Raw genomic sequence first — 13,412 nt, 5'->3', positions numbered from 1 at the left:
ATATTTGCTTTAAAATGTCCAGACCAATAATTTTGAATAAATTATTAGTAAGAATATTAACCTGGTATTAAACAAAGTCGTTATGAATTGACTTGTTTATTAGGAAAACAAGTCAATAAACATAATACAAAACAAAGGACAAGAGGGGAAAAAGAAACACACAGTGGCGTTCAACCAATTTAATTAATTAATTCATCAAGCTGCAATAAAAGAAATACATTAGTATCAATTTGGAATCATAAATAAATAAACTTACTAATCTTTAATGCCCATATTATTACTACCGGCTCTTCTTCTATAATAAAGAGCCGGTAGTTTAAAATCCTACCAACATATTGGGCAGATATTGGAGCCGCTTCTTCTTGTCCAAACAGGACTCCTATGGGGCGGCTCCTTAAATGACTGGGTAAAGTTCGTCTTAGGAAAGATTTTATTGCTGCTAAAATGAGTAAAATAAAAAATTATTGTACACCTCTGAAGTTGTTGTTTATTGTGTAGTGACATAGTTACCTTCCATTTCTGAAACAAAAAAAAAATGTGTTAAGAGAAGTAGTATAAATATATACAAAGTCCCAACGTGTTTTATCAGCATTCAACAAATTGTAACGAGTGGTTTTGAATACTTCAATTTACAGTAAGTGCAATTAGTTTATACATATATTTTATGTATTAGTATATTTATTAATGGATAAACATTTTTACTTTATCTAGTATGTTATTTTTTTTTGATGTTTCGTATTTGTAATATATGTAACTGTCTTTATTAATTTTGACATTTTCAAAATTCCTTTTCAATAATGTTTCGCATTTGTATTTACTGAAAACAGTGTTGTTTGATTTTTTACTTTATGTTACATCTCTGATTCTTTAAGATTTCCAACGTTACATACATTTTTATTTTCTATTGTTTTGTGTCATTTTTGAAATCTGTTTTATTACAGATATAAGTTTTTAGTATAATTCTTATACAAGTAGTGCGAACATTTTAGATCTTTTTCTACAATTCTTTTATTAATAATATTAATACTATTTAGTGTTAGTTAAATTGTAGACTAGTAGCTTATTTTTAATTATAGAATATGGATCTTTTAGCAATCAATGCCAGCTGCTCAGTAAGCAGAAAAGCAACTATTAGACTACAAGATCTTCCACAAGGAGAAACGTTTAAAATCGTAAATTGCAAAATAGTGCAAACTCGATTTGGTCAAACGGTGTTGATAGAACTACAAGAAAACGTAATATTTCTCCCGAAATATACAACAGAACACATACAACCTCATTTATTAGAATTAAGTAGCGGTAACTACGGAATTTCCTTTAAGGGACTGAAACCCGCAACTTCTACCACCTTTAAACAATCACCTCATTTTGAATTTAAGAAATTGTAAGGTAAGCAAATTTTATTTTTTTTGTTGTTGTTTTCTATAATCATTATAATAATTATTGCTAATATGTCGATGGAACAAGTCGCTAGAACAAGTGATAACATGTTAAAAAGTGTAGATGAGGCTTTTAAAATTTTAAAAGATACGTGATATTAAACAATATTGCACAAATGAAGAGAATACGAACTATATTAAAAACAATGTTACAAAGCAAAAAATAAAGAAAATGATACTAAATCGACTTTAGGAGTAAAGTGGGAAAATTTAGCATCAATTTTTCAAGGTCGCATACATACAGGAATAATTATTAATTTAATTCATAAAGATGTAAAAAAATTCTTCGAAGATGCTTTTCTTATTTTTAAGCAAAAAATGATACAATTTGTAATAAATTTAAATTCTACTAAAGTCAACTCAACATTTTGTGCCGAATTTATTTTAAAAAAACAGGACGAAGAAGTGACATCACTTAAATATTTTCATACACGCACTGAAGTAATCGATAGGAGTACTGACTTGAAGGAGTGGTTTACCAATTATATTGAGGAACCTCTTTTAAACAAACTAGAAAATTTTCAAGAAAAAGATAGTGGTTACAGTCTTAGTAATATAATATCTCTTGAAATTAATGTAAACGAATATGAAATAGGTAAAGGACCGTCTTCGTTTATTCCTCTTCCTACAGAAAGTCGTAATCGTAAGTGCATTATATCAACCAGTGAATAACTTTAACTTAAATCGAACCTCGTCTTATCCATTTTATACTACAGTATTAAATACAAATTCTTTGGAGTTGCCTATGCCTATATGGCAAATATCAAAATTTGAAAAAATGAATGATATTTCGGTAAACGTATTTGGATTGGAAATGAATAGGAACGGATCTTTTGTAACTGTAGTTCTAAGAGTAACACAAAACAAGAAACCTAGACATGTTAATCTTCTGTTAGTTCCAGACATTTACCTTCCAAAAGATGAAAATATAACTTCAACTGACGGTAGTGAAGAAGAAGAAGAAGAGGAGGAAGAAGATAATGATAATGTTGATAAAGAAGATGACAATAACGAAAAATACAAGATTAACTACCATTATTGTTGGATTAAAGATTGATCACGTTTAGTTAATAAAGAAATATCAAAGAAAAAGGTGAAAAAATATATATGTGACAGATGTTTAAATTATTTTTATTCTCAAGAAAAGTTAAATGAACATGTAACAATGTGTGAAAAAAGCAATGATTGTAGAGTCATGTTTAGTAAAAACAAAATTATAAAGTTTAAAAATTTTGTTAATAAAGAAATAGTTCCGTTTATCTTATATGCAGATTTTGAATCAATATTAAAACCTCTAAGAGAATTAGAAACGTTAGAAAATAGACAACGTTACCAACAACATGTACCATTTTCTGCAGGTTACTATTTGAAATGTTTCCATGATAATTCTTTTACATATTACAATTCTTTTCGTGGACTTGACTGTATGACTTGGTTTGCTAATGAGCTAGATAAAATTGCAACGGTTATTTCATCCAAGCTAAAATTTGTTGAACCATTAAATGTAAAAGTAGATTTGAAAAATGCAACAACAAAAAGTTGTCATATTTGTGAAAAGGATTTTTCTTCAACGGATATAATTGTTAGAGATCATTCACATCTTACAGGTGATTTTAGAGGTTATGCTCACCAAAACTGTAGCCTTAATTACAAAAACTCGTTTGTAATCCCAATTCTAATTCATAATTTAATGGGATACGACTCGCACCTATTAATTAGAGATTTAGCAAAATTATATCCTATAAAAGTGATTCCGTTAAACAAAGAAAAATATATTAGTTTTACCGTTTTCCATCAGAAAACCAAGATAAAATTTCGATTCTTAGATTCCTTTCGATTTATGGGATTTTGCTTAGAGAAAATGGTATCATTTTTAAATAAAGAACAACTGGAAAATTTAAAAGCGGAATTTAAAAACGTTTCTTTAGATAACTTTGAATTGTTAACACGAAAAGGAATTTTTTTATACGATTATATAGACAATATAGAACGACTTAATGAAACCCAGTTACCTAGCAAATTACATTTTTATAACAAATTAAATGATGAGGAAATTAGCGAGGAAGATTATGCTCACGCTCAAAAAGTTTGGAAAAATTTTAATATAACGGACTTGGGATCTTATAGTGATCTCTATTTAAAAACTGATATAATACTATTGGCAGATTGTTTTGAAAGTTTTCGAAAAATGTGTAATCGAACGTATAATTTAGATCCTGCACATAATTTTACACTACCTGGTTACACTTGGGATTGTATGTTAAAATATACAAAATGTCAATTGGAAACTCTACAAGATGTAGATATGTTGTTGTTTTTTGAAAGCTCTATTCGTGGAGGAGTTAGTCAATGTAGTAATAGGTTTTCTGAAGCTAACAATAAATATATGAATGAATATGATCCTTCTCAAGAATCAAAATATATATTATATTTTGATGTAAACAACTTATACGGTTGGACACAAAGTCAGTATTTACCTTACGGAAATTTTCATTGGATTGAAGAACCTGAAAAACTTGACGTAACATCTGTACCAAGTGATTCTTCAACTGGATATATACTAGAAGTTGATTTAAGCTATCCCGTTAAACTACACGATTTGCATAAAGATTTACCATTTTGCCCTGAAAAATTAGCACCACAAAATACTAAATTAAAAAAATTGTTGACGACGTTACACAATAAAGAAAAATATATAATTCACTATGAAAACTTAAAGCAGGCTTTAAAACATGGTCTAGTGCTTACAAAAATACATAGAGTTTTATCATTTAGCCAATCAAATTGGCTGGCACTCTACATACAGCTGAACGCTAATCTTCGAGCTGAAGCAAAAAACGACTTTGAATGTGAAAATTTTAAACTAATGGTCAATGCTAATTACGGAAAAACGATAGAGGGAAAATGAGGAAGAAGGGACCTGCGTTTGGTCCGAAAGTATGAAGGAAGGCATGGAGCAAAGAATTTAATTGCTAGTCCATTATTTCATAGTAGAGTTTTATTTGATGATAATTTAATGGCAATTGAACTAAGAAAATCTAGTATTGTTTTTGACAAACCAATCTATATAGGAATGGCAGTTTTGGAATTATCTAAAACATGTCTTTATGATTTTCATTATGATTTTATATTAAAACAAAATTCAATTCATCAATGCAAATTGTTATATACTGATACTGACAGTTTATTATATGAAATAACTTGCTACGATGCTTATGAACAAATTATTAAAGCTAATCTTTCAAAATTTGATACAAGCGGTTACAAACCAGATAATGTTTATAATATCCCCCTAGTTAATAAAAAAATTTTTGGATTAATGAAAGATGAAACATTAGGAAAAATAGTTTCAGCTTTTGTGGGATTGCGATCAAAACAATATACATACAAGTTATTTAAAGAAATTCCTAATGAAAATAGCAAAGAAATTTCATTTAAAAAAGCAAAAGGTATTAAAAAAAACGTTGTAGCCAAAAAAATTACATTTGAAGACTATTTGTATTGCTTAGAAAATAGTGTAAGCAAGTGCGCAACACATCGTTATATTCGATCTATACTTCACACTGTTTTTAGTATTGAAGAAACAAAAGTTGCATTGAATCCTTTTGATAATAAAAGATACTTGCTTGAAAATTCTTTTGACACTCTTCCCTGGGGTCACTATAGTATAATGCAGTAACAATTTTCTTTCAGATAATGATGATGATGAGTTTACAAAAACAATGAGTTAGAACAATATGCAAAAATATCAACAGCCTTTGCGATTTTATGTACACGTCCGGTCTACCTCAGGTATTAAATAAAAAAATTTGTAAAAAATATCCATCATATCAATTTCAAAAATTACTTGATGAGGATGCCTTACCCGAAGTAAATATGTATATGAAAGAATTTGAAAGTTATCAATGTAAGACTTGTTTATGTTATATTATAAAATTTGAATATGTATATATTAAAAAATACAATTTAAATTTATGTCAAGAATGCGCGAGAGACTTTGAAAGAAATTTAAGATTTTCAAATATTATATGTGAATACAAGTTTGTTAAGTGGGATGACCTATACAGCGAGTCTTCCTTAAAAAATCTTTTTTTCTACTCAACTTATTTTTGTCAAAATGATTTTCATGATGTTTTATTTTTTCCTACTACACTCATTTATTGCAATTGTACATTATGATTTATATTTAGAAAATCTTTCGAACGTAAAACAACAACAACAAAAAAAAATTACGATGCTTGTCCTTTTTACATTAATATTGTTACTAACCATTTATACAGAATAAAAGAAAACTTTGAATAAATATGATTACTAACCATTTTACTAGAATTAAAAACTTATTAAACAATATTCTTTTGAATTATTATGTAAATCAAAAAGAATATATTAAGTAGATAAATGTAACAAGTAGTTTTATTGGTTTTAAAAAATTAAAATCAAAAAAGGTATTTGTGATTCATATTTGTAAACAATAATAAAGTATTATTACGATTTATTGTTTTTTTTTTTCAAGTTATTCAATACCCAATATTTCCCCTTCTCTCTCACTTTACCAAATAAAAGGACAGGAAAGCAAATATTGCATTAGTTTTTACAAATTATTTGTAAATTTGAAGTTTCATTTAAAAAAAAAAAGAAAAATTACATTTCATTAGGTATTATATTATTATGTTCTTTTTATCGATCCAGGAATTGTTTGAGTTGGACATTCCTAACCATTTTACAAAGACTTTTGAACCTTTACGACGTAAAATACGTTCAATTAAGTAGACATCAGGATGTCTGGTTTTCTGAAGCTCTTCGGTATAGAAACTTCCATTAATTTCTTCGCCAGCAGCATCTTTGAGTAAATAAGTGGTAGGATTTGTATGTCGAACATCTCGAATAGTAAATATTTCGTTTGTCCACAAGGGCTGGTATCCTTTGGCAAATGCGTGGCGGTATCTACTTATTCGAACAAAGTCACCCTTACGAAATTTTGGCTTTCGGGGATCAACAGTCTTCATGTGATTATAAGCAGTAATATATTTTGCATTTTTTTCGGTTACTTGATTGGGTATTGCACCTGTGGTAGAATGGCGAGTAGAATTGTATTTTTTAACAAGTTGGGGAAGTACGTCTATCCACTTGTACGATCCTTGTAAACTAAATTGTTTCCATAACATCGATTTAAGCGTCCTAATAGCACGTTCTGCAATACTTGCTTTTAAATTTGAAAAAGAGCTGTAATGATTGATATGATAGTGTTCAGTTAACCGTTTAAAATGTAAATTGTAAAATTCCGTTCCATTGTCAGTTTGTAGATTTTTTGGAATTGTGTCCAATTGTTGCAAAATTTTCTTCATGCCGCTACTGATTTCTAAACCTGTTTTCTTTTTAATCGGTATCGCCCACATGTACTTGCTAAACGCATTAACAACAACTAGAATATAGTTGTATCCTTTATTGATTTTAGCATAGGAAGTCTTAATCGCCAAATCAGCCTGTAAAAGATCATGGAGACCTTTAACAATAACCCGTCGTCGCTTATAATTTATCCTAGCAGGCTTATGCAATTCGGCAACTATTTCAGCTTTAGACATTTTTTATTAGTGGACACTGTAACAACAGTTCAATGCAAATGGTGGATGGATTGCTTATCTTGAACGCTAATATATCCCCTTTTTCAATTGACATTCCAGTCAACTGACTAAATTTATAAGCTTTATTATTTAGCAATACATCTCCGTCAGCTGAATAAATAGTAAGACTCTCAATTTTGCCATTTAAAGGAAATGTAAAAGATGAAAGTCCGTTATCTAGTATATAATGCTCCTTATTCAAACTTGGTTTCTTTTCTCCTCTTATACGAATCAAATGTTTAACGTGATAATCAAAAGTCTCGCAAATATAAAATGCTGAATTAAAGCGAGGAGTATCTGATGAAGATACAATATCATTTTCAGAAAAAGTGCAATTGCTTGAATTAAGGTAGTGTTGATTAAACTTGTTGAGCGGCATAATAAAACTGTAAATCAAACAATTAGTTTGAGATATTTATACGCTTATTCAATTTTCTGTAATGGACAAAGAAGTACAAGTTCCAAAAATATTTTATCTGTGTGAAAGCCAGAATTGGGTGGCAAAAATTGATTAGGAAGCAAAAATTGGAGACTATCGCCTTCATTTACATCATACTTTTTGCGTATATCAAGTTCTTGAACTATATTTTGATTTTTATTTTTATAAATAAGTTTGTACGATTCTGGAAACAAGCTAATATTTGTGATAGTGTAAGTAATAGTGTTATTATCTAACACAAAATGAGCTTTATCAACAAGGGAATTTTTAATACCTCGAATGGTAATGATACAGGTACTATAAAAATCACTTGGTGTGCAAATGTAAAAAATAGAAGAAGAAGAAACAGACGGAGAAGCCAAAACAGTTTCGTTGTCAGAAGTACAACTTGTAGACGTAAGGTAATGTTGGTTGAACTTGTTAAGAGGCATTGTGTTAATAAAAAATATTGATCGAAAACCGCATATTTATGTAATAATTCCACCTTCACGTAGTTCTTCTAGAATAGAAACCATCTCGTTATTATGACCAGTATTTCCGGCATTTTGAGAAGCTATTAGTAATCTTAACCTATCAACAAGTTCATTATAATCATCAAAATGTTTATAGTCAATGGGATTTGTATCATAAGACATTAGTGTCATTTTTCCTCCTTTTTTGGTCGCCATTTTTCGAGTAAGTACACCAGTTATAAGAGAAGATGGAATGGAACCAGATCTAGGACGAGTATAAACATGTAATTGTGGTTTAACGATAAAAAGCCATTTGTCTTGTATATCACTGGAAAATTTGCGAACTGGTAGGTCCTCCTTATTTTCTCTTCTATATGCATTGGTTCGCTTTATAATATCTATATAATTGGTAAGATCTTGTTTTGTATACGAAACGGGATTCTTCAAAAATAGCAACTCATAAAGTCCGACAGTACCTCGATAATTAACTTTTTTTATCTTTAAATTAGCTCCATGAAACTCAACGTCTGAATCTCCAATATAAAATTTATCCTCAATAGGATTATGAAAAATTCCTAATATATGATCGTACTTGTTGGAAGTATCCCGCACAAGTCCCTCGATAAACTCTCGAGGAAGTGGAGATGTAAATTGTTCGAAATATTCACGAAGAACATTTGGGTTGTTGATTGTTTGATAAAATTGAGATAGAGTATCGTCTATAAATTGATCCTCTCGAGTTCTATCTGGTAACTCTCCACTTTCATTTCTTGTTTCGTTTCCGATAAACTGAGTGGGTTCTAGTTGAGTGCTATTATATTCTGGAGGTGATACAAATGACAATTGTCCGAAAGTCGAAGGACTTTTTTTAATAGGACTTATTTTATCAGATAAGTTAAGATATTGTTTTTTAGATATATCTTCTGGTTTAATAAATGGATTTTTTATTGATTTGTCGCCCAATGCTGTTACTAATTCCTGGATAGGTTTAGTAAGGGGTGCGTAGGATTTTTCCAATTCCACTTGCGATTTGTCGTCACCACTTTTTAAAAGCCTAAATTTACGCTTAATGGCTCGACGTAATTTTACGAGTTGTTTTCCCAGTTGATCGTTCATGATGTAATAAACTTTAAAATACTGTTAGGGCTTTATATAGCAATCAAACCCTTTTCTATATCTACCGCAAGAAACATCACAATCTTTATCGATTACAAGAAATCCAAATTTTTTATCCCAACATGAAGATGTCATATATTTAAACTGTTGCCAAGTCATATGGATATTGGCGTGTTCTAAATATATGTGTTTTAAATTGGTAGTATCTTGTGGAAAAATTATTAAAAGATTGGCGTTATCGCGAATTAGCTGTTTTGGAATTACCGAGTATGTCTGACAAAGATAAAAACAATCTGTATGTTTATGCCGACCAAAACTAAAATAACTACGTATAATGTTTTGATCACAAGAAGCGACGTCGTCAAATATAATAACTGAGTTGTTTAAAATATTTTCCGGATGTGGTATATCTTCAGCGTTGCTGTACTCTTGATATCCAATTTCTAGCAATGGTTCAAGTACTGATCGTAGATACTGATATTTTGCTTGTTGTAATGATTTGGAATACAGGTAGACATTTTCAAATTTTAATCCGTTAGGATGCTCCAGCAATGCTAATAGCAAGTTAGTTTTTCCCGACCCACTCGGACCTACAATAAGTGCTCTTTTCGAATCTCCTCCAAAGATGGGACCATGTTTTCCTACAGTAGGTATAGTTCCTAAATCATAGTTAGGTACGGGCAGGGATACTTTTTGTCGTTCGATCTTCATGACTTACAATGAAGGTATAAAAGGTGTGCGAGTATATATAAAGAATCACATACTCATGAAAACTGTCAGAGCTTCACGAAAACGCACAGGAAAAGGTCTGATAAATAGCTTGATTAACAAGCTACCTTTTGAACTTCATATTCCAGGCGGCTATTCTTATTGCGGACGTTAGTATTACTTTTTATCTATTTAGATTAAAACGATTTCTAACTTTGTTGTTATTTTAGCTGGAACCAAATTAAAAGAACGACTCGCACGAAGAGATCCTGGGATTAATCCTTTGGACGAAGCGTGCAAGGAACACGATATAGCCTACTCCTTAAACAAAGACATTGGTGATCGTCACAGAGCTGATCAAATTTTGGGAATAAAGCGTGGGAAAGGGTAAAGTCCAGGGACGCTAAGTTAGGGGAAAAGGTCGCTGCTTATTTCGTAACTAACTAAAAGGCAAACGCAAACTTGGAATGGGTCTCAAAAAAAGACCTCAAAAACGAGTTATTCGTGCACCAAAAAAAGATGGATTTCTTCCACTACTCTTGCCAATATTGGGAGCACTCGCTGGTTTGGGTGGGGGAGTTGCGGGCATCGTAAAAAATGCAAATGATATCAAGGCAAGCCGTGAACAACTTGAAGAACAACGTAGGCACAATATGGCAATGGAACAAAATCAAAAGACGGGCTCCGGGTATTACTTAAAGCCATATAAGGGCTACGGAATAAAGAAAGTAGTAACAAAGAAACGATCAAAGGGAGATAAGGGTTTTTACCTAAAACCTTTTTTAAAAAACTCCCGGTAAGGTTACCTGACAAAATTATGACCAATGTTGATCTTCTCAAATATGTAAAAAAGCTTGAAATTCCCAATTTTTGTGGAATATATATGCGTGATTCATTGCCGGAAAAAATAAATGAATATGAATCAGCTATTATTAACCTTGACAAACAATCTGGAAAAGGTACACATTGGACCGCTTATACGAAAAATAAAGATTTAATTACGTACTTTGACAGCTATGGTAACTTAGCTCCTCCTATAGAGCTTGTTAAATATTTTCAAAGTAACGGTAGGGTAAACATCAAATATAATTATGAATCAGTACAACCCTTTAACTCTTACCACTGCGGACAGTATTGTCTGAAATTCTTATATAATCAGTACTATTAAAAAGTTTCATTTAATCATCAACCTTTATTGTGAAATGTCGTGTAAATTTACGCTAAGCGGTGCATCTTCAATTTTAAGTGCACAATTTAATCCACCCATATATTTAGAGGAAAATTCGGAATATGAAATAGGATTATCAAATTTTGAAACATTTAATACTATCCCTAATGTAGACAAAACTAATAACATGCTCGTTTGGGGTGCCGAGAATAAATTTAAATATAAAATTCCCACAGAAGCTTACGAAATAAAAGACCTTATAAAAATAATTAAAAATAAGTTTATTGAAAGTAATGAAACAATAATTCATATTACTGGAGATCCCATAACTTCACTAATTTCCTTGAAAAGTAACGATTGGATTGATTTTAGTGTAGATAATTCAATAGGATCTTTACTGGGATTTCCAAACATAAAACTTGAACCTAACAAAGAACATACATCTTCAGTTCCAGTTAATATCTTGAAAGTAAACAAAATTCTCTTGGATTGCAATATAGCCACTGGTTCCTTTTTAAATTCCGATCCTGTTCATATTATTCACGAGTTCTTTCCGACCGTTCCGAGTGGGTATAAAATAGTTGAACAACCTGTTACTATATTGTATTTTCCCGTTAGTGTTAAAACTATTAACAACATAACTGTCCGAGTTTTGGATCAAACAGGTGAATTGATCAATTTTCGAGGTGAAACAATTACCGTACGTCTACATTTGCGGAAAATTCAATAGCAAATATGGTATTGCATTTTTACAAAACTGCTACTTTTCCGAAACATTTACAAAACTATAAAAGACGACAACGCAACAAAAAACATTACAGTTCTTCGACAGCGCGGCCCAAACTACTAACCGTACGCAATCGTAACTTTTTGAAAGCGCTTGGTTTTCACGTTCTTATTTAATAATGGATTTATTAAGTGTTACCGATGAGCCCTTTAGTGATACATCAATCGAAAACTGCCAATTTCATAGTTATCAACCGTACAATTCTGCATCTCCCAACTGCAATGATGAGGTCCGAATAATAATAACAGATTTTGACGCCCTTACTGCGCCCAGTAATAGCTATATTTACATTGAAGGTCAACTACTGACCGACAAAAATCAAGTCCCAACAAAATTCAAATTTATTAATAACGCTATTGCCTACTTGTTTCGAGAAATCCGATATGAATTAAACGGGGTAAATGTAGATTCCGTACGAAATCTGGGCTTAGTTTCTACTATTAAAAATTATTTGTCATTAAACGATAATACATCTAAGCTTTTAATTAACGCAGGGTGGTGTCCAAATGAAAAAGACCGCATTCTAACCGATGACAAAGGAAATTTTAATTTATTTATTCCGCTCAGACTTTGGTTGGGAATATTTGAAGATTTTACAAAAATTATTATGGGAATGAGACAAGAATTGGTACTGATTCGAGATAAAGATGACATAGACGCAGTATTATCAACAGATAAGACAGAACATCCAAAGATAAAGCTGTTAAAGCTATCATGGCATGTTCCTCACGTTACTCCTTCGAGTTCTCAACAGATTATATTAAATAAAATCCTCAATAGTAATAATGAGCTACCCATTAAATTTATAAGCTGGGAGCTAATCGAATACCCTGCTTTACCAAATTCCACGAGACATACGTGGCCTGTCAAAACATCTACTAAATTAGAAAGCCCGAAGCATGTTATTATTGCATTACAAGACGGAAGGAAAGGAAATTTGTTAAAGGACCTGAGTCAATTTGATCATTGTAACCTGAGAAATATTCGTGTTTTTCTAAATTCTAACAGATATCCGTACAATGATCTGGAGCTAGATTTTGACAGTAACCGCTTTGCTACTTTATATGAAATGTTTGCAAATTTTCAAGAATCTTATTATCATCTAACAAATAATCAACCATCATTAACTCCACAAGAATTTAAGGAAAAAGCACCCATAGTACATATCGATTGCTCTCGTCAGCCTGAAGTTCTTCAAAGTGGATCTGTTACTCTGAGAATTGAATTTGAAACTACTAAGCCAATAGGTACTAATATCTCAGCGTACTGTCTCATTTTACATGAGAAAGAATTTTATTACAACCCGCTAACAAAGATTGTAAGACAAGTATAATCATTTTTCTCAATTATCGAAAGTCACTAACAGACTTTTAGAGACAAGACAAGTATAAACTTTTTTTTTTATTTTTCGAAAGTCACCAACAGACATACAGACTTTACAAACATACATACAATTTTCCTTTTTCTTTTCTGATTGAAATTTTTTTAATGAATTCATACACAAATAATAATAAGTTATTCCCAAATTTACGACATCGTCTCTGTTATTTTAATTTTGTTAAATTAGTCTCTTTTAAAGAACGATTGCGTAAGCAGCATCTCCAAAAATTGAAAATTCTTAAACAAGACCTACAAATATATCTCAATTACAAAACCACTATACGTCAGTTACGACAACTTCA

The 13,412-nt window shown here is 30.8% G+C and overlaps 1 protein-coding gene across 1 annotated transcript; it reads left to right on the top strand.

Annotated features, from left to right (window-relative positions):
- The first annotated feature begins 11,848 nt into the window (after positions 1-11,848).
- On the top strand, positions 11,849-13,063 carry LOC140442245 (uncharacterized). The gene has a single exon (XM_072533322.1). It carries the CDS (start codon positions 11,849-11,851, stop codon positions 13,061-13,063), a length of 1,215 nt encoding a protein of 404 aa, XP_072389423.1.
- The last annotated feature ends 349 nt before the right edge of the window (positions 13,064-13,412 follow it).

The sequence above is a fragment of the Diabrotica undecimpunctata genome, chromosome 5 (assembly GCF_040954645.1).
Source record: "Diabrotica undecimpunctata isolate CICGRU chromosome 5, icDiaUnde3, whole genome shotgun sequence".
Taxonomy (NCBI): Eukaryota; Metazoa; Arthropoda; class Insecta; order Coleoptera; family Chrysomelidae; genus Diabrotica; species Diabrotica undecimpunctata.
Note: the sequence above shows the minus strand (reverse complement) of the source record. Positions and strands in the feature narration are given on the sequence as shown.